The 23,955-nt window shown below is 29.0% G+C and overlaps 1 protein-coding gene across 4 annotated transcripts in view; it reads left to right on the top strand.

The window, feature by feature from the left end:
• Window positions 1-23,955, top strand: part of LOC129958233 (protein PALS2-like) — a 68,866-nt gene that overhangs the window by 21,327 nt on the left and 23,584 nt on the right. The window contains exon 1 of one of the 4 annotated variants that reach the window (XM_056070529.1): window positions 20,317-20,640. The exons of 2 other annotated variants lie outside the window; for them this stretch is intronic. In XM_056070529.1, the coding sequence (XP_055926504.1) occupies window positions 20,556-20,640 (85 nt within the window). In that variant the 5' untranslated portion in view covers window positions 20,317-20,555. Of the gene's footprint in view, window positions 1-20,316; window positions 20,641-23,955 lie in introns of those variants that run through there. One more of the 4 variants, XM_056070527.1, reaches the window with a different exon arrangement.

Here is a 23,955-nt window from a genome sequence, read left to right as displayed (position 1 = left end):
GTCAAGTCTCTGCGCGCTAGAGAGTGAAGAGAAATTACTTTTCACTTGTTAATATCATTCCATATCATGCAATTCAACACACATATATTGTAGAATTCATTAATAATTAAAATGCAGCCGCTTTCCACATCACCCTGGAGGTACGGTGCTTGGTATGCATTACCTTTTTTGCATTAAGTGCAGGGCAGGTTTCCCAGTAGGCGTATCTCCCTTAGATTTAAAACTATTTTCTTCATTCACTACATCATTAAAAATTATATCTGTTGCAAAATATTTTTGATTAGAAAATTTCAAAATTTCGTCTTCATATATGGTACATAAATTTTTAAATTATAATATAAAAAATACATTTGCAATGCTTTTGTTGATTAATTTCAAAACAATTCCATACAATAATGGTTTTATGAATATTTACCGTGGCGTCAACTCCAAGAAAGCAATAAAAACAATATTTCACGAAACAGTATTCTATTCAAAAAATATCCAATAAATCTTTGAAACATTAGAAGAGTTTTCTTATTTAACTATATATTTTATCATTACTTTGTTAGAAATATCTTTACTAAATTTATCAAATTTTCTTTCCTTTCCGGTTTTAGAAGAGCTTTTCAAACTATCATGTAATTATTCAATAATGCATTGACTGCAGACCAGATTGCCAATCTATAAACATTTTCCGGTTTATGTCCTGAAATGCCTTTGCCATAATGATATACTTCTTCTTCATTCACTACATCATTAAAAATTATATCTGTTGCGAAATATTTTTGATTAGAAAATTTCAAAATTTCTTATTCACATAAGGTACAGAAGTTCTGAATTATAATCAGAGCCGGCCTTAAATATAAAAGAGATTGGGTGGAAGAAACCATTTGCAGCCGCAATTTTTTTTTTAGTAAAAAAAAAAATTATAAACATTATATATAATGCTATTGCGTGTATATTTGTTAAATGAATTTGTTTTTGCTTTTAATTACTTCAGAAAAATCACCATTTTTTTTCGATGATTTGTATAGCAAATGCTTGTAAGGTTCTTCACGCCTTGACCAACTACACTTTTTCCTTACTTTTAATTTGCTGAATTTAATTTGAAATTTTTTATACCGGTGATTAAATTGACACATTTTTAAATCTACCTTCTCTCTGTACAATAACAGTATCAATTGCTGTGATATTTTTAATACCCAAATTCTTTAACTTCATCTTCTTTTATTTCGGAATATGATCTTTTTCTTTTTCAAATTCGTGTTTTAAGAAAATTTTCTGAATTATTCAAATTGCATTCTATCACTTTTGATTCATCTAAAAATGTGTTGAATTTTGTACTTAAATTTTGAACTTCAGTTTTAATTTTACTGATCAATTTAAAAGCCGAATAAAAAACAACTGTTTTTAGTTGAAATAGTTCATTGGTAGTGTTAATTTTGGGCAATATTGAAAACTATACTATTAAGTATAAAATAAATGGCATTTATTTTATTGAATCCAATATTTTTACTTCGCATACCGCTGTACTATCTCTATTTACCTCAATAAATTCTTCTAGGACATTACAAATTTTTTCAAACTGTGTATACATTGCTTTAACTGAATCCATTCTGGCTTCCCAAAGGGTATAAAAAAGCATATAGAAGTTTTAATATCCAAAAAAAAAAAAAAAAATTACAATATATACTGCTGGAAATGGCATCACAAATTAATACATTTAAAAAGTATGATGTGCAAGACATATAAATTGCATGTGGATTTAGAGCAACTATTCTAAATTGCAAAACTTTGTACTTCCGTTTCGTGTTGCTATCTTTGCCTTACGCCTATCCTCTACAATTCATAATATTTAAATCCAGCTCACTTAATCTTTTCAACAGAGGTTTTGCTAATCCTTCTCCAGTCACAATGATTACTTTAATAACCCCTATAAACGACTCATTTATATTTAATCTTTTCTCTTCAATATTTTCATACCTAATAATGACTGAAGTGCGTTTGTTCTTAATGGGGAAAAATCAAGATTATATTTCATTTGGTTACTGCTGTACTTGGATGATTTTGAATAGACTTTAATTTTGCTAAGGATTTCATTTCATAATGCAGGAATATTTTGTTCATTTGATCGCAGTGCTAAATGATGCCCAATTCTAATTTTCGAATTTTTAATTCTGTTTATATGATTTATTAGCACAGTTTGTATTTACTGAATTATTCGATTAAAACATACAAAAATTTCTATTATTAGGAGTTTCTATTATTTTCATGGTTTCCACGAAATGAAAGGTTATTACATGATAAATATATGGAATTGCTCCAATCACTAGTCTCGGATATTTAAGAGGGGCACTTAATAATTTTACTGACTTCGAATAAAATAGACTAGTTTCTCTTTCAATATCATTTTTTTAAATGTAATTCACAGACCTACAGTAAAGGAAATTATTCGTAAATATTGACTTCCTTTAATGTTTAATTTAAATACAGTAACAAATATACAACATAAAACAATATATAATTATTATTGTTTACTCTCATGCTTTTATCGTTATGTTATATAATAAAATTTAACTATATAAACGTAATTATAGATATAATAGTAAACAGAGCATGTAAATATAATTTTATTTCTGGATTTTCCCTATGAAATGTTGATGACATGTAAGCGGCACAATTTGGCATCTGAGATGGAATTGCTCCAATCACTAGTCTTGGATATTTAAGAGGGGCACTTAATAATTTTCCTGACTTCGAATCAAATAGACTAGTTTCTCTTTCAATATCATTTTTTTTTAAATGTAATTCACAGACCTACAGTAAAGGAAATTATTCGTAAATATTGACTTCCTTTAATGTTTAACTTAAATACAGTAACAAATATACAACATAAAACAATATATAATTATTATTGTTTACTCTCATGCTTTTATCGTTATGTTATATAATAAAATTTACCTATATAAACGTAATTATAGATATAATAGTAAATAAAGCATGTAAACTTAATTACGGCAAATATTATAATTATTATTGACAATAATTACAGACATTATTACCTGTATTACAGCATTTTATAAAATAATTCTTTTCATAATGCACTTGATTAAAATCACGAATAATGGATATTACTGAGCTGTTAAATTTCTAATGTGAGAATAAATGATTTTTCATTTAGAAACATTATGCATTAGTTTAAAATAATTAAATAAGCTTACCCTACTATGCTGCGTCGGATAAAATCCTTCACGATGTATGGCACTTAACCATTTCTTTTTAAGCTCTTCATTTTTAGGAAAGGCAAAAACACTTACTCTTGGGCCATTCCTGTAATTTCCATTACAGTTTGGAACACAACAGATCAAAGGCATTTCTATTCCTTATTTTTAGTAATCCAAATGATTTTTCTTGCAAATAAGAAATGGCGCTTACTGTCTACCGAAACACAGGAGGGCCAATGGCTAAAACATGGCGTGTGAGGAAAAGAGTTCGTTTCTTATCAGTAAACTTGAAGAGGGTGAAATTCCTCTCTCGGTCCCCCAATTCGCACCCACTCGTGTAACCTCTCGGAGCGACGTCATTACTTTCTGTGACGTAAGTTTTCCGGCCTTGTCTAACGGGGGTCGTGGTCTGGTGCACGTTAAATCATCAAGCCACTCCTCTCCACACCAGCGAGGCCAAACGTCCTCCCGTCGGTGTGGAGTGAAGGGGTGGGGTGGTGCCAGCTCAGGTGTTGTCCTCGTCATCTGACAGCGGTTCAAAATTACGAGGTCCGTCCCAAAATTCCCCTAGTGTTGCTTTAAAGCGGGACTTTAATAAACTAAACTTAAACTTGAAATAGTGACATTTTTTTAGATTGGGGATTAATTAATTCAGAAGTTGTCAATTACAGTAGATATGAAAAAGAATGTGGCCTTAATAGTGGAATGATTTTAAAGATAATATGTTCTGAATTGATTAAATCATTTCACAGAACGTCGATTTATGTTACCTCGTATACCATCTTACTGGATATTGTCTTATGTTGCGATATGACGTGTTGTCCATTTTCATTTTGCAATGTGTGTAGTCTTTTCTAAAATTGAATTTTCTATATGCGTTTGAAGTGCACCATGCTAGCATGTATCTATTCCATTTCATTTTTGAAAGATTTTCCCAGACGATACTGTATTTTATAATTAAAAAGACAGGCTACTGGTATATCTTTCTAATTTAGTGACTCACTGTTTTTCGTTTTTGAGGTTGATTTGTTTTAAATATAATTGTCTTTAAATATTTCTCCATGATCCACTGATCTCTTTGTTCGAATAATTCTCCCATATGATGTCATTACTTTAATGATTCCCTAGATTTTTTTCATTGTTCAGATGTACCGAAAGGTTATGAAGTCCTTAATATAAAATTTGTTTGCATGGAACTATAAAATTCTTTTAGAGCATCATTATATCCCTAATTCTGCCTTTAAAGTTAGTATTGAAGGAAATATTTCATTATACGCCTATAAACAGTTGCTACAATTAGTAGAAGTGGTTATTTTTATGTAATTACTATTATTTTTCATTTATTTTGAGATAAAAAGGATCCAAAAATGCCTGTTGTGCTACCAAAACAAACCAAATCAAGTTATAACTAAATAATTATTATTAATAATAAACTTCTTTTTAAAGAAGTATTTCTAGCATTCTGTAAAAATTTTAATATTTTAAAAATAGCTAATTTTTTGTTTGCACTTTTTTAAAATAACATGGAGCTAAGAAGATAAGAAAACGCCTTTCTTTGAGTTTAATTTTTAAAAAATTGTAAAAATACTAATTTGTTTGTGTACTGAACAGCAGAAAATTACTTTCTGCTTTTATTATTTTACTTATTTAATTAGTTTCTACTTTTTATTCTTGAGATCTATTATTTCTAAAATCACTATTAATGATTACCCGAGAATTAAGTTCCGGAAATATTAAAGTTGTACATTTTCAACTAGAATTCACAAGTGTACTAAATTTCAATCCTCTATCACATTAGGAAGTGAAAAATCGGTTACAAAATTCCATCTTTACAAACAAGGGGAAGAAAAGATAACAACGTAAAAAGGTTTTGTAAAAATGTATAAATATTCTTGTAGATTAATGTATTAAAGATTAACAAGTAGAGGTTTTCCTCGAAAATTCTCCCTGAAAAAAACCGGAAGTCCTTGCCTCTGTCCTTTTTGGTCATTGCACTCAGCTGTTCAATCAAAGAAAAAAAAGTTTATTAATTCAGAAGCATGAATTAAAATCTGTGACTTCCTAAGAAAGAGTTGGAAGGTTTTTATATATTCGCAATAATTTGGATGAAATTGATATATTTACTAATAAAATCAATATTTAATTTTTTAATAATTTCAAATGTAATTATATTTGTAGATTTTATTGATAAATAGTTTAGTAATATTGGCAGTTTTAATAATTTGTATAGAAAGCTTGTATTTTCACGATGAATTGCTTTGAAGCCCACAGTGATATTTTTTGGTTTTCAGTTTTTAATCTCGTTACAGTTGCATCAAATTGTCTAAAAGTTAAAGTCAGAATTAATCATTCAGTAATGTTGTTATGATTGTTTCCGAAAATAATTATTAATCCATAAACATCTCAAATGTTCTATGAATTCTCTACTGAATTAGTACAAAAACATATTTCCATAGCAGGTGTTATCTAATTCGAGAGCCTAGAAAACAACAGCAACAACGTTAAGGGTTTATAAATAAATTGATAAAAATTGCACCTCTATTAGATGGGACAGCGGCGGCCTGATGGTAAGGTCCAGTCTTTGTGGCGGAAGTCTCCAGGTTCGAAAGCCGATAACGCGAAAAACAGCTGAGAAATTGGATTTGGTGCATGCCAAATCTGTCGAAGACAAATAATCACCCTCGTTTGTTTGGCGTAGAAGTTTGAAGAGGCGGGCGCCGGTTCAAGTGTTGTGTTTGTGATCTAATCACACCTAAAAAAAATTACGAGGTCTTTCCTAAATAGCCTCATGTTACCTCGGAACGGGAACGTAAATCTAAACTTAATATGTTGGATTATTTCTATTCACGTCTTTGAATCACCATTTTTATGAAGGAAATATTAATTTAACTTCTGATGTATATCTTATATTTATTTTATTTTGGCGTCTTGGATGCCCCCCCCCCCAAAAAAAAAGCATAAAACATTCTAGAAAATATTGCCTTATGTCTGGATTTTGCGTGTGAGTAAGTGCCTGACAGGTCTAAATTAATGTGCATAACGTCTACTAGCTTTCCTAAATATGTGCTTTCAAGCATTTAATTCGTCCTCAGGAATTTGTAGAATTTCTTCGTTGATTCATTAAAGCGTTTAAATTTTATTGAATCATTTTGGAAAACATCCATCGCTAATCTGTATTTTTAAAACATGTGCTCATTTGGTTTTAAGGTGTTAAAAATAGATGAGATAGGACGATTCTTGTAAAGAATGCATTTTCCGTGATTGACTATAAGTATTTTTTTTTCTTATCAGGTAGATTTAGAAGCGCAAAAAGATTCGGGTCGAATAAATATGGCATAGTTTGGCATGAATGTGCTAAAAAAAGAGGGGAAAGCACGCAGTTGTTTAGAGAAAGTTAATAAACAATTTTTTTTAATGATTACAGAAAATAGGGCTTAGTCGGGTAAATATTTCTAGTTTTAAAGAAAATAAAGCTGTCTAGTAAAAATCTGTTAACATAATTTCAAGACAACGAATATTTAAGACTTTTCATATTTTTTAATGCTTGATTAATCTTTATTTTATAATTTTAAAACTACTGAATTAATCTTTATTTTATAATTTTAAAACTACTGAATTATTATTAGAAGAATTATTATCTCAGCTGTCATTTGATGAAACAGCAACTATTTCATTTCTGATCAAGAGGTTCGTTTTTTATAGTTCCGTTTAATTTCAAAACTAAAGGTTAATTTATTACTCAATCTACATCTGTTTCGTATTTTAATACAATTATATTAAGACAAAATAATCGTTTTGATGAATGTTTGTTTTGAAATGCATTGTTTACATCCATCTGAATTTTTGAATAAGCAAGCACAAATACAGATATTTCGGCAGCTACTTTTGTGATTAATCAAGAGCTAAATTTTATCTGTTGTTCTATGACATACAATTTCTTTTTGCGATTTGTTTTATTTGTTTACTATTTTTTCAATGCCGTGTACCGTATTATTCATATGCCGTGTGACTTCAGTATTACAGAAGCAAAAATAAGTGACGCTTATAGCAAAATGTATTTTCGTCCTCTTCGTTAGACTTTATTCTAAAAACTGAAATGAATGCATTAATAAGATTTTTTTTCCCTTTTATTTCTTTTTCTTTCCACAGGACTGACGTCGGGAAAAATCTGTTCGTTTCTTGTCTAATCGTCGCCATTGATTTGAAACTGTAATTGGTTTTTGTTCAATATGATTATAAAAAAAAAAAATGTGATTTGTTCTATTTAATTTAATTATACGATTTTTTATAGTTATTTTACGTTGAACGGATATGTTTACGCACTAGATTTGTGATCTCACTCACAGTACCTTATATAATATAAACAAAAATAATAATGAGAACTAATTTAAGCAAAAGAATTTCATTATAATTTACTGAATAAGTATTTTAGATTGATTTTTTTTTATTTATCAGTTATTATTAATTCATTTTCTTATGTGTTCAGTTTCGGAAGGTGGAGAGTGGCCAACGAATGGAAAAAGTTTTAAGAAACGCTTGTTTGAATTACCAAAATAATTATTATATGAATATGCCAAGAAGAAAAAAAAAACCCCTCAAATGAGTATTTGTAAATTTTTAAACTATCCCCAAGATTGACGTAAAGAGACGTTGCGTTATATGAGGCGTGTTTACGGTTGGCTTCATACCTTCGACAGGTTAGAACTATGACGACACCTTTGGTTGGTTGTGTGTGACAAAGCCAACAGCAAAATTCCGATCATGTTTTGTACGGGAAGTTTTCCCATATCAACGTACTTAGCGCTCTTTGGCGGGTAATGGCATATCTGGGTTAATAGAGTCATGAAGGTCACTTAACCTGTGCACATCCTAGACGCATAAAGGAAAAATGGTTTTCGTCATCGTTTCTTATAAGTACCGGATCTGTGTGTGAATAAAATCAAATGCTGTTTGTATAGATAGCTTCAGTAACTTATGAATAATTTTAAATAGCTGTGTAAATGCTTTCAGGATAAAAGTTTGTTTGCTGTCGTAGTAGAAGGTTTTCTTTTATATAATAACAGTTCTACAGGGGAGAAATATGATTTGGCAAAATGTTCCGTATTCAGATTTTAAAAGTAGTAAATTTTGATTTGCTGTTTTATAAGAGTGTTTAAATTTTTATTTTCATCACAATTAATCGAGTCTTTTGACTTTACCGTATTGGTGGAATTGTCATTGTTGCCTGAGTACAATTAATAGTTTATGTTTATTTTTTGATATTTCATCGCTTATTTGATTTCTAAATGTGTCATTTACAATTTTTGATTATAAACTTTTTACTCAAAATCCCACCCCATCTCTGCACATATTTTTTTTTTCGTAACCCCAAATGAGCATTAAGTAGGAAGATAAGTCACTAAGCTATTAACCAATGTGCAAATAGAAATTTAGTTTAATATTTTTTGAACATTTTCAATTAAATTTCAGAGGTTAATGACTTTATTAATCATTTGTGCGTGATAATGATGATAATTTTAATGTATATATAAACCATCAAGTTTTTCGTAAGGTTCCAAAATTCCTCTATATAACTTTATGGAGAGCCAGGATCAAAGTATTGAAATGTTTTGGAATATACACCTTTTATTGTCATAAAAAAAAAGCTTAATGGATCGTTTTTAGATCGATGTTCTTTCTTCTCGTACCTCATCGGCTGCATTTCCATTTAAATTTCTTTTCCAATTAAGTAATAAAAGTTTTTTTTTTTTTTTTTTTTTTTTGTGGTACAAATATCGGAGGCTGTAAAATCATTTATTTGTTATATGTTACTTTCTGTATGAAGAAGTTTTTTTTTTTCTTTGTTAATAATGAATACCATGGCACCGCATTTATTCCTATTTGTAACAGGAAAGAACTGGATTCTTTTTATATTTGTTTTCTTAGTTCTCTTATTTATAGCGATATATAAGGTAAGAAAACCTAAGTATGAGTAACAGCGTTTGTTTCATCGGATGCTGAGTCTTGCAATTCCCCATTATTTTTGTACATGAACAATTCTTTATTGTTGCTGAGATGGGTCTTTAAACGCAACACGCAGTGCTGTCAGTTTGAAGCGCATAAAATTTTATTGCATTTATTATTTATACTTTATCAATTTAGTCAGCTGAAGGCCAACCGAACCATCATTCTGTTGATGTATATATTTTTTTCAGCTCTAAACGTTGAAGATGCGCACGTTCTGTAAACAAAACGCTCCCCCCCCCCTTCTTTTTTTCTCCGGTTTTAAGAGCTGGATTTCTGGTTTTTAGAAACCAGTTGGTGAAAATGCTAATATTCTCTTTTAATTGCTGCGAACCCGTTGAATAAAATTATGAATATTGAAAAAATAATTGCGCATTCTACGTTCAATTTGAGGTTCTATAATTAGTAACACACCTAATAGTTAACTCAGATATCTGGTAAATTTAATTTATACATTTTAAATACATTTTATTTTTTTAATTGTTTACGCCAACTAATATGATATAAGTTTTAAAGAAACATTTGATATGTAATTTCAAGCTGAAATTCTGTACTTCTCGAGGCCTAAAATTCAGCTATGTGACCTCTGTTGACCGTGACTCATATTTTAAGAAGTTCTTAGTATATATAGTTGGGTATTTTCACCTCCCTAGATTCGCAAATGATATATCCTTATATCAAAGACTTCAAGATACTGTTAAATACGGGTGTGAAGCCTTCGTTTGTACATTTTCATTTTTTTCTATTTTACATTTTCCTGTTTCTCATAACCAACATTTATATTTTGTTCATATTCATGTGTTCCTAGCTTCATATTCTGTCATGGTATTCGTTGAATGAGTGACATTTTTTTCTCTGCCGTTCATTATTATGTAGTCAATTTAATGTCGTTTTGAAGCTGGACGAGGACTATTTAGGAGCGGACTCGTAACCTTGAGCCATGACCAGATGGCGAAGACGACGCCTAAGCCGGCACATCCTTTTCAAAATTCCAATCCACACCAATAGGAAAGTTTGACCTTCGACTTTAAATATACTGTGGATCACGGGTGGAATAGGGTTAAAACCTGGAGACCTTAACTCCAGGATATCGCGATTTTTATTATTGTAAACTTTTTATTATCTTGCATTAACATAATACGTAAGCACAAAGATGACTTTTGAACTTTTTTACCAAGTTAACTTTTCGCAGAGGAATAATTAGATGTTTAATTCTTCACTAAGCATATGGGCTGATTTTATTGTTTCGAGATGGGGGAAAAAGTACAATGCTATAAATATATCCCCCCCCCGATAAGTTAACCTGTCACTTTCATAGCTTCTGAGCTTTTTTTTGAAACTATCGAAATTAAGTAATGTCCGGATACTGCGCCATCTAATATAGTATTCGAGAGGATTCATCCTAGTGCAAAGAATTAATAATGGATTGATAGAATTTTAGATTCTCGTTTTTGAAAATATTTTTTCCTTTGATTTTTTGGTGACAAATAGGAAATAAGATTCTTAATTTGAATCTCAAACTGTAATTTTGGCTGAAACTTAATATTTTCCGACATTATTCTGCTATAGAATGATAATTTATTGAGATTTGTGTGTTGAAAAGAAAGAAGTCTGCATATATTTTTTAAAAAAAATTCTTTGGAGCTTCACTGGCAAAGAAATTGTTTTAAAGAATTCAGAAATTCTTTTGGGAAAAGTCATTGTACTGTTTTGCATATTATCAAAACATTCCAAAAATGTATAATATACATAACATTGCGGAATCCATCGACCGGAACCTGATACCTAATCATTATTTATTTAAATAAATGTAAATTATTGCTTAATCTTCTATAAATTTACATGAATTCATGTTGAAGATATTTTCATCGGGAAGTAGTCGATACAGTAAGCGGACCATCTGCGTGGTAGCAATGCAAAAAAGAGGGCGGAAAACGCTCACAAAGAAATCCAACCACAAACAATGGAAAGATATTAAATAGTGTCTGTCAAAAAATATCTGCAAAATAATTTCAAAAGAATAAATACCCAATGAGTGTATCTACAGTGAATTAAAAGAAAGAATAATAAATTGCTCAATATTAGCTTTAAATATTTCAGTAACAAACCTACATATGGAAAACAAAGAAATGTATGAAAAAAAAAAAAAAAACCAATTTTTTAAAAATGTCGCATATAATGACCTTCAGTTGCGGTATAAAGTTGTATTTATTTTATTTTATTTGTTTATTTTTTTTAGTTCTTATTCTTAGACAAATTTGAGACAGAGTAAGAGCTGTTAGAAAATAGGATCGGAATGTAAAGGAGTCATGATCTAGCATGTATGAATGCTTCGAGTATTAAAAATGTTCACTTTTCAGAATACGAATAGAGGTAAATTTAGTTTTTTTTTAAAAAAACATGCCGATGCAGAATGTAAGGGGGAAAATCTGGGGAGGGGGGAGGAAACCTACTTAACGGGTAAATTTTTTTTAATAAAAACTCTTATCTGATCTTAAAAAGCTTCAAACCACATTTCGAAAACTGTTCGGAAGATCGTAGATAATTTCGTTCTATACTCGAAAGGTTTCCACAGCCACTGGATACACATCTATCTTTAGGAATTGAAGAATAAATCACAAAAAGAATGAAAATATATTGTATAAGACGAAAACATCCTCTCAAGGTTATATACCGCCTACGAAATATTTCCCCATTATTCAGTGATTAAATCGTATATTTACTGCCAAAAAAAAGTTCGAAGATAGTTTATAGAAAAAGAATTGAGGGAAATTCTACAGCAAACAGTTTATAATATTATATTGTTCTTTAAAAGCAAATTATATGAGCAAAATAATTTTTATATCCTTTCCAAAAAGTTGTTTCCAGTTTTTATTTTTCTTCTAACAGAGGAATTATTATATGAAGATTAGTTTGAAATAATTGCAAATATAAATATTTTTCTTTTGGATTTTTGTTAAAAAATTTTGTAGTTCTAAATTTTAGAAATATTAGAATAATTTTTGCATGAATGCGTTTTTCTATGATTTTTTCATTTTTCTTTTTCTTTTTACAGACTAAAAGATATTAAACAGAAAAATGTATGTGTTGTTTTTCTTATCTTAAGCTTTATATATATATATATATATAATATAATATTTAATGGTTATTAATTTGTTTATATAATTTTACACTTTCGAGGAAAATAATTGGTAATCTCTGTTCTGGAATATAATCTTATATTACATAATATGGATTACATACCACAATATAGCAAAATTTTATATTTCTATAGTTTATGTATTAATTTCATATTATAATCGACTGTTTCAATAATATATTTTTTTTTCCTTTTCCTCTATTATTACATATTCTCTGGTAAATAGATGAAAAATCTTAACTCATTTTATGCAATTGTTGCAGTTTATTAAAGGATAAATCTGTTAGCTCCTCGGAAATATTTATTAATTCTGCTAACATTAGGTAATTCTTTAGGATTTCGCGAAAGAGAACGACTTATTTTTAAGCTAATATTCCTTCAAATATTTATTTAGGTTATGCTTTTAAACAAAAGAATTTTAAATAGTTCACCACAAAAATAATTTATTTATTACTCTGAATGTTTTATTTATTTTCAAGACGGTTTTAACCCATATTCGTCTATCGTCCTAAATTGAGAACTGACAATTTTTGTAAGTCCGTTAAAAATAAATTTGAAGCTAATGTCTTGATAAAACCATGGAAAGAAAGAACCTCTTTGTACAATTATAGCATAAAAAATGATACCATGGGCAACAACAACAAAATAAAATAAAAATAAAATCTGTTTGATCCATCATTTATATATCTCGTTTCATGTTGGCATTCGTAAACGTATCTTGCATTCATCCGAACATATTTCTCTAAATTCAGATTTTAGACAGCCATTGTATGCCATCATGTATTTCTCTACGAAGTAATTTCTTTGCTTGTTGTAGTAGAAATAAAGTTTTAATGCCTGTAGTCATGATTTATCGTTTATTTACTTTTTGCATGTGCTCCAACTTGTGACATCTTTAATCTACGTTGATGATTTCTCTGGAAATCGAAGTGCACTCTAAAGCAATAAAATTTAATAAACATTCTGTATATTTAGTGGTTCCCCGTTAGACCTAATTTTTTTTTCTAATTTTAAAGTACTCGTTTGCATTTTTTAAAGAAATATAAACGTGTTTAAGATTTGAAATTTTCATTTTTCAACAATGCAGTAGTATAATGCTGTATTTATTGGGTAAATTTGCTTTCCTTTCCTTTCAGAATCTGGGTCAACAGATATAGAAGCACTTTTATAACGCACGCGCTTGCGTATTATTTCAACTCGAATCGCCACTACTTCCGTTGTTTGTTTTTAACGTACTACTTACACATTGAACACCTTGATCAAATAAAAGGCAGCCAAGGAAGCAATAACAGTTTTTGTGAAGTCGAAAAATAACTAGTTTATGCGATAGGAAATCTGATTTCAAATATTAACTGAATTCCATGAGTGGATATGTAGTCGTTGAAGAAAAAAAAGTTTTGAAAAACTGCTTGTTAGTGTAATGCCTTTCTTTTGAGTCCACATTAAAATACATAAATTTTAATTGTGCATATATTCAGCAGTTGTCTAAAAATATAAATATTTATTATTTTTTGTAGTTACAGAATCATTCAGTATCATTCAATAAAATTAAACGTTTTATCTTTGTCATCTTAAATTTCTAGCTGTCTGTAAGTGGAAGGAGTGCCCATCTTAAAAGAAAAGCCGTGGATAGAATCCTGCTCATGCCTGATTTATAGACCTTAGTTCACCCCAAACTCGAAATGTTTTCAATTTGATTACTCCAACTTATACATGTAAATTAATGACAACAAATGTCATATTAAAGTAGCAGAAAGCAGGCATAGTAGCGAAAAAACAAATAATAGCGGTAGAAACCAGAGTTAAGAAAATATCTGAGGAACGCAGTAAACATATTCATCATCTATTTAAATGTTGGAAATTAAGGAAAAATAAAATACCTTGAGACTCCATGCAGTCAGATGCTCTGTTTAATTCTATTTCAATTGAATGTAGGTAGCTTAAAGAGGTTCAGTTGTGTAGTTGAGATTAAGTAAGTGGCAGTCGTTTCTTTCCAGAAATCAGTTTATTTGAAGCTAGCATACTTTTAATCGATGTTAATTATTGTAAGAACTTAGGGATATTTATACATCCAAAACATGACCATTAGAGAAAAATACAGCGCGTTTGTTTCAACCTTTCCCGGTGAAAGGTTAAAAGCCAAAAAAAGACTATTGGCTACGCATCCAAAACTTCTATTGTCTCAGTAAAGGAGTTCTCCTTATCTGGATAAGGAAACTGAAGAATTACTAGTTCACCATATTGGGTGGTAGGGAAAAATCAATCCAAGTTAGTTAGATAAATAGTAATGGCACTAGTTTAAAGATATTAGTAGTTTGAGAAGCACCGATAAATTATATTTAACTCAATTGTATCTCTCCACTCAATTTGGAAAAACTGTTTAGGCCCATTCGTGTAGACGTCTGGTTTTTTAAGGACAAGAATTTTTCATAAATTATCGATTAAAGAAAAGCATTTTCTCAGCTTTCCTGTATTAAGAACAGTGCAAAAAAAAAAAAAAAAAAAAAGTCATTAAGCAAAGAATTAAGTTATCCATTAACATAGCATTACATAAGTTGTAAAAAATTACTTTCGCTAAAAACTTTGTTTCGGATGATTTGATATATATAAGCTCATATTTGCGATTTTAATTGTACACGTATGTGATGACTACTTATTAGTTAAATGTGGTAATTAAACATTTATTTCACATTTATTTATTTTAGTGTTTTTAATCTTTCATGTTAAAGATGAATTTAGAGGATAGCCCGGGTGAGTTGCAAGATGCTATTTATGCAGAAGTTAAAAACAATTTTTAATCGGAATTTTCGCTCACATAGATTCTTAAACAGACCCTGTTAGATCAGCATAGCTAATGCGTAACCGAAACGGATAGTGAGAGGTGTGAACATATGCTTCATTATAGCTAATTAATGGAAAAAATGTTTCTTAAAATTTAAGATAAGTCATTTCATTTTTTCAGAAATATTTGTATTCATTTTACTACATATTAAGTTATAAAACCTACTTTAATTTTATTTGCAATCGCAGTATTTTTTATTAACAATTATGTTCGAAACTATGGGAAAGAGCTGTTTGTAACAAAATGTCTTAGCAAGTTCTGATGCATTACAAATTAAGAGATTTATTATGATTTGTGTTTAGTTCATATAGTTGGATTTTCTGTTTTAAATATTAATATGCATCTTCAAAGATCAGTTCCTTCGTTAAAGATTAAACTCGGAAGGAGTAAACAAAGATTCACTTAATAAGAAAATCTCTCTTCCATACTGGCCCAACACCTGAAGGGGGGAGGGAAGCAATGGAAGAAGTATTTCAAAATATCGTAGCATCATTATGTTTTAGTCTTGATTCGTCTGTTCCGTCTTCTGGACTGATTATATCAGCCATTGCATTTTGTGTATGACTTTTGTATCGTGTAATTTAAATAAAAAATGCCAGCCTCAAAATATTCTTAAAAAACTGATGTTTTGAAATATGTTAAAAGCTTTCATTAATAATAAATTGAAAGATCTAGTAAGTATTTTTTTATTAAGTCGTACGAGATCTGGTATGAGTTTTACTGTCTGCTCCCCACCCCCCTCCTCAAGCTGTTACATAAAGGGGGGGGGGGGAAACATTGCTACATAATAGTTTTAAAACCTAATTTTGAGAAATTTATTAAATTTAAAGAAAAAAATTCATGGAAATAAAATTAGTATCAAGAAAAGCTAATTTTTTAAAAAAATTTAAAACGGTCTAAAAAGTTTTTATGTTCTATAAAAGGCTCCGAAGCTATTGAGAAAAAGCATTAAAATTTTTCATTAATTTTCACTGAATTAAAAAATTCGAAAATTAAGAAATAATGACGTGCCAAATGTTGTAGTTCTTCGCCCAGTGATCTGCCCTGTTAATCCTTTTGAATGATTTTTGCTTAATGCATCGTGTAATTTATAGATAGTATGCTGACTTGTAAACACTATTATGTTACAACTGAAAAAAAAGTTTCTAAACGTTTTTTAGCAGTTTTTATCGTAATTGTTTCACTACTCTACCCTTGCGTATTTCCACTTGCCAGTGTTAATTATTGGATGTCAGAAGTGCATACATAATTATAGCAGTACTGATTAGTCGAGAACGAAATACACTCGAAACAGATTCACAATTTTATTTGGTTATGCCTAGATAGCAGGTTTTCTTAAGGAGTACCATGAATTTTATAGAATTCAATTTATTTTTATCTCATGTGCGGAGATTCTTTTTATGATATAGAAAGAAATGGACCATACTTTCGACTTCTCCCCTACAATATATCTAAAATACCGTATTTTATTGCACATCACTGTCATAAGTCTGGTTTTACAAACCAATGTTATTTATTCCCTTTAAAATTTCGCTACAAAAATTATTACCAAATCTAAACCTTTTCCAAAACAATTTTATTTCTAATTAGAAATACAATAGCGTATCTTGATGAAAGTATTAATAAATAAGCTAATTATTTTACAGTGATTAAAGTAAATGGCAATTATTGATTAATAAAAGAATGCCTTCGTAAATTATTTTAAAAGATAGTGATTGGACAAAATATGCATATATTCATGTGTCTGGTTTCTTTAAAGGGGAAAGGGGGGGGGGGCTAGTAGATGCCCCAGGTCGTATTGTGATAGCGTTTTTATCATTTTTTGAAATGAGATTTCATGAAGAGACGAAAAAGTAATGTCATGCCTTGGGTGCCATTTACACTAGTTAAACCATTGATGACGGCAAGGGGTGAAAAGATTATACTATGCCACTGGCAGGTAGGTACCAGAAAATTTGTCGTGTCTATTTCTACCACACACCAGCAATACTTTTTTTTAAAACAGAGTATACAAATTATAGTCTCCAAACTTTTTGTTTTTAAAATCTAACACATTTAATTTGCCCCCAAATATCGCGAACATGAATTGTTAAAAAAATTATTTAATTGCCTAAAAAGAAATTTATAGTTACTTATTTTACACACTTCATTCATTCAATCAATCCACCGTCATTCATTTTCTGTTTATTATCTAAACGTTCATTCAGTCCTTCACCATCATTTATTTTTCTGTTTATCATCTAAACATTCATTCAAAGGTATTCGTCGGCTCAAGTACAGGTCACAGGGAAATAAATATTACAAATAATAATTTATACGTGGAGCTTTGACGCTTAAGTGAAATTAAAAATACCCATAATTTCTTCAGTGCCCATCGGTTCGATTTAAAATATCAATTCTATTGTCTTGGTGTTGAATTTGAATTGAAAGTTCACGTTTCCAGAAGAAAATCACTTTCCTGACCTCAACAGTTGACATCCATTTTTTCTAAAACGAGAATCCAATTTTTGAAACAATGCTACTTTTTAAAATATACTGTAATTAGTCATTCGATTGTTTGACTTCTACTGATACATGGCTTCGAAATAGTCTACTTTTTCGAAGGTCACATGTGTGTGTTCCCAATGGTCTGTAACTTGGGTAGAGAGTGATATATGATGTGTTTGCTTCTACATGAAATTACTGATTATAGACGTAGTGAGCGTGTACAGCACGAAAGGAAACTTATCTTGTAATTGTTTTTAATATGTAATAAAAGTCGTTTATTTTTGCAAATTGGTTATTCGAGTTTGAGAATTTGAGTTTAAATAATGAAATGAATATTAGGTATTAGACGATTTTCACGTGGCATGCCATTATTATATTGCTTCTTTTAGAAACCGTGCAGGTTAATCCCAAAATATAAAAATGTGATACTTATTAATGTGTGTGATATATTATGGTACAGAACTTTTCAATTTGTAGATACCAATTCTCAAGTGTCGGTCGCATGCTTGTATTTTGCGAACTAGAAAATATTGTCAACCAGGGCTTTTATCAGATTCTTCAATGTTAATAAGGATGCATTTTATTTAAATTTTGTTCACTAATTTAATCAAGTATTTAGTGGATGTTTTGTATTCCTTCTTAAAATATCCTTTCAGAATCAGTGGCAAATTTAATGGCGAACTCTTGCAGTGTATATTACGAGCCTCCCCCCACTATTTAATAAGTGGTCAATTTAATTTCGCATTTCAACAGATCTTTAACTCAAAACACACTAATTATTTATTTTACTTTAATTTTTATTATAAGAATTTTGTGAAAAATATAGATGTTATTTCTTTTTTTAAGTATGTATATCATCGAAAGAATGACTAAAGTATTAAAGTTTCTTAACCTGTTAACTGGGTATGACGAAATATTTCAATGCAAAACGAATTGAGTATAAGTTAATTAATTACCCGGTTAACAGGTTAATTAGATATCAATTGTCAATTCTCCCCCCCCCCCCCCCTTCCTCTTCTTTTACTTTGCTGGCCCCTGTACACAATGGATCAGTTACCAGTTGCATGAAATTCAAATTTCAAACTCAAAAAATACGGTTTTTGCAGGCATAATTATAAAAAGAAAATAGAAAAACAATCGACTATTTTGTATAAGCACTCTTTAAAAAAAAAAGTGCGAGATGTCTTTTTATGGAGAGAAAGTCTAAAATAACCTTTCGAGACTTGCGTGTTGATTTCTGAATATTTTTATATCTTTTAAAACCATTGATCGCGACCCAAAATATGGTCGCAAAAACTTTGACAGGGTACTTACTTACTCCCCAATCAAAATCATCAATAATAGTTCACAAAATCAATAGTTTATTGATTTAAAATATCCTAATTAAAATTACCATATATTTGTATTAAATTCTCTTCCAGTTTTATTTAATGCTTCATTTTTCTTATTTTCTAACTCATGCGCTCCGTCGGAGCAGCAGAAAAACTTTTTTTCGTCGAAACGAGGTCGCGAAGAATGAATGTTTGCCGTGTACACTTTTCTCTGAATATTAATTATTTTTTAATTACTATTCCATTTTTGAAAGCTGAAATCAAAATTCGATAAATGGCATAAATTTATTAAAAAAATGTTTGTTCTATATTTGTAAATTATTAAATTTTGATGATTTTTCTTTGAAATTTTGTTTCATTGTGAAATTTTTCGAATTTAGCGCTCCTTTAAATCAGAATTTATGCTTAACATATTGTAAGTTAAATAGTTTGTGCTTATTTTTTTAATCAACTCCAGAATTACTAATAAATGTTTTTATGAATTGTTGTGAGCTTAGGGAATTTCATTTTATTCGACGAAAGGCCAAAATGCTAACCTGTATGTAAAAGCAAAATAAAAGATTTAATTTTTTAAGGGGAATAATATTAAATTAAAATAGTTTAAAATTTGCGTTCAATTATTTGATGTAATTGCTTTCTTAATATATCCATAAAATTTTAATATAATACTGTTTAACTCCATCGATATGTTAAGATTAACTACTTGATTAATTAAAGTGGAAACAGAAAATAATTTCTTCTGTTAAAACAAGGAAAAAAAAATGAAAAAGTCAATGAATTTTAATTCATTTTTTAAAATCAAAAGTGTAATCGTATTTAATAAGATTCTTTTCTCATAATTTATTTTTGTTACCATAGAATTAAGATGGAGTATGCTTTGTTGAAAAGCTCAGTCAAGCGTTCGAATAAAAAGTGAACATGAACAAAAAAAGCAATCTCATCATTCATTAATTCATCTCAAATAATAGCGCGGGGAATTAAAGCATCATTTTTGTCGGCTATTTTCCGTAAGCATTGAACTGAGTTTTGTTAACACATATAATACCTTTTTTATTTGCAATCATATCAAGAAAAGCTCATTGAAATCGCCATTTAAATGCTACACTTCGTTGGCAATAAAAAGAGGTGGTCGGTATTTATTCAACAACCAATAGTAGGAGAAGCTATTAGTTCAATTGTAACGGTTGGTGTTTACTCCTTTGGTCTTCACTTGGCGACTTTTATCATCAGTAGAAAAAGTTTGGCGACATTCTAGTTTTTTTCTTGTTCGATAACCCTGTCGAGAGCTCTGAGTTGATGTCGAAAACGGTAAATCAACGTTTTGCTGGCTGCATGTTGAGGGGGATCTATGTATGCCATTATATTTACTGATTGAATGTTCTCTTTAGCTCACGAATCATGATGTGATGCTTCATCAGCATTGCCATTTACATTCCGCTAAGGTTGTTTATAATATATTTACATTCTCGTGTTTTTTTTTATTTTGGTGTTGACTCAAAAGTGAACTTTTGAAAAGTGTATAGCGTGTGTTTTGGTCAGCCGTCGTCATGGTGATATGTGGAAGTAAACATGATGATGACGGGCGTGAACTTTTAAGAAGTATGGAAAAAATTAATGAGCAAAAACAAGGAAGTAAGTTTTTATAGCAATATATTTTGAAATAGATGGCTTTGTTTAAGAATTTTGATGTCGAAATTTCGGACATAAAAAAATTGCCGAGTATGAGCTATTTTGCTATTTAAACTTATTTCATAAAATTAAAATATTTTATTTACCTGTTAAGTATTTAATTTGAAATTTTTTTATTTATTAATGTTAACTTTAATTAAAATTAGAATCGTAATTTAATTTTTGCATTTCGCGCCACACCCTATTATACTTTTTTCAAGGGGTGAGACACAAATTGAGATAGGAGACTAGATTTTTGCTTTTATAACAAAGTATATTTTTAATAAAAAATTTTTGAAACATCCACTGAGTGAACTTTTCTTCTAAAATATTTTTTTTTGTTAAATTATTACAGACATTTTATAAACTAGTTTCTTTCACAATGTTTGCCTAAAATACTTTAAATACCTTATTCAGTAGAAATTTTCTTCTAAACTGTATTATATATATAATTCTGAGATGATTAATGAGAAATTGTATGTATTCAAATAGATTTGTATTTTGTCCATTCCTTTAGAACTGGAATATAGCATAAATAACTTATGGTATAAATAATTTATAGGAAATAATAAAGGTGATGATAAATAAATTATTCTTTGTTTGGAAACAGATTAAAAGATATTTCTTTAAAAAGTAACATTGTTATGATCATTATTTTTGTTTATAAGCTTGGAAATTATACTTTATTATAATTATATTTTAGTTACTGGCTCCTTTGTTGTGATAAATTTGATGATATACCGGGAATGTTTGATGAATTAACTTTCGCAAGCAACCTACAGCATAGAATAATAGTTGGAATATTATCAACTGGTCAACATAAATTTGAAGCTTTTAAAGGTTATTCAGTCCAAACAACTTTCTGATCTTAATTTGGTTCATGTTAAAGCTCTTCAGGATATTTCAAAAATATAATTAACTTGGATAATCTGTGTAATTATGTTGGTTGCTTTTATTCTGAGGTCAGTTTTACAATTGAGATTTTTTACAATTAGATCATGGGAGAATTTCAATGTACAGAATGTTAATAAGTATTACCTTGTCTTTGTTGTGATATGTGAACTCCTTTGTTTGACTGAATTTTCTTCCTGGTGCCTCATTAATCATGGTAATTAGTTGATAATAATCAACTATTAAATATTTTATTTATTTCTTTGAATTGTTTTGAATTAGTTAATGACATCTTATATTTAAAAGGTTTTAGTATTGATGTAGTCCTTAAGTTCATTGGAATGTAATTGACTTAATAAAAGTTTTATTTACTAAGAATGGTGCAAGTTTTAAGACTAAGCTTTTGAACTTTAGTTTTGCTAAGCCAGAGATTTAATTTATATAAAAATTCTCAATTATGATGGGTTTTGTAAACTGAAGAAATATTAAATGGAGGGCGAAGTGCAGTGAAATTGTACATATCAGAAGAGATCTAAAAGTTTGCTGCTATTTTCTCTTTTCTAATTTTCTTTCTGGTGTTGTTGTGTTGTTGGATTTCAAATATTATGTATAAAGAAACTACACATTATTTTTAGTGATTCATCGTAATTATTAATTTTGTATTCTATCATTAATAATTGTTTATTAATGATACATAATGTAAACTTAATAAGTTTACATTATGTTTTAGTGTCAGAGTTTTTGAGACTGTTTCCTGTAGTATATCTGTTTGTGAGTAGCATGCATAAATAATGTTAACATTCATGAAGAAAAATTCTGAGCAGCATTAATACATTAAATGACATGCAAATCATATGTGATTCGCCCTATGTTTGTTCATTGTACAATTTGAGTTATAGCTGCTCCCTATAATTTTAAAGAAAAAAGCAAATCTGCCTGATATGTTTTTTAAATTTTATTTTTTTGTCATATTAATGGAAAATGCAAAATCAAACCCATTCTTTTACATTCACTCTTTCATTTTGAATTGAGGAATATTTCTATAAGAGGTACTCTTCAACTCAAGATTTAAAAGAGTATTTTTCCTTAAAATAGGCCCTTAAGTATAATGTTGTATGAACCATTAAGATTTTTTGGGTTTCATTTAATATTCTATGTTAATTTTGAACAGTTTCTGTAATAAAATTCTTATTTGTATAATTACTTATCTCATTTATTAACAGAAACATTGTCAGACTTATCCTGTGAAAAAGTGAGCATGGTCCAGACTTTTCATGCAGGGGATTGTTTAACACTAGAAAAAATAATAAATAAAAAAAAAAATGTGAAACAGTAAATATGTTAAATTATAATAATTTTTTAAATTCTGTACACAAATCGGTACAACATTTACAGGGGTCTTATTATTATGGAGATCTTAAGTTCATTGTATAACAACAAAAAAAAAAAAAATCTCACTGATTTAAAACATCTTTTATTTCTTTTTATTACAACCTGGTATTAATTCAAATAAAATGAACTTATAATTAATGCTGCAAGATCTTGAATTTTATGTGAATATTAAATTATTTCTTGGATAATCTTTTGCTCTGAAGTTACTTCAGAAAAATGACAAATTTTTGATATTTTAAAAATTGATAGTATTCTTTCTTTTGTCTTAAAGAATAAATGTGCAAAGTTTGGTTGAAATCAGCCCAGTCATTTTGGAGAAGATGCAGAACATATATGTATAATTTGGTCATGCATAGCACAATGACTTTTATATATATTAAGATTATACAGGATGTTCGCTCTGCTCAGGACCCATTAGTTGATTTCTAAACCATTATGACATACAATTTCTCATTGCAGAAAATGCTTTAAATAAGGTAAAAAATGTGTTTAGTCAATAATTGTAGTATTGAAAAAAAAAAAAAAAATGATGAAAGTCTAAATTTTTATCAGTCATATTTAGTGGAATATTTTTGAAACATTTAAAAATGAATCATTAACATTTTAAACATTTTTATCATTTCAATATCTGCATCTATGTAGATCTACCAGTAAATGAACTCTATTTCCTCAAGGTGATCATTCATTTGTCTAAAATAATAAAATTCATTGTTTCATAATTTAGTCAGTTTTTATATCCAAAGAATTGAACATTTTTGTTTCAACTGTATAATTTTCAAATGAAAATGTGCTAAAAATATTTTATTAAATATGACTAATTGATTAAGAAATATAATTTTTTTCTAGCAGTTCATTAATTAACTGAAAAAACATAAAATATAATTCTTTACATCATTTAAAGCATTTTTTTCAACAGTAACTAAATGCTGTTATTTATGGTTAAGAAATTAGCTATTGGGTCATGATTAGAGTAGATACCCAATATAGTGAAATGCT

This window comes from Argiope bruennichi, chromosome X1 (assembly GCF_947563725.1).
Source record: "Argiope bruennichi chromosome X1, qqArgBrue1.1, whole genome shotgun sequence".
In the NCBI taxonomy this organism is placed as follows: domain Eukaryota; kingdom Metazoa; phylum Arthropoda; class Arachnida; order Araneae; family Araneidae; genus Argiope; species Argiope bruennichi.
This window is presented reverse-complemented; position numbering and strand designations above follow the sequence as displayed.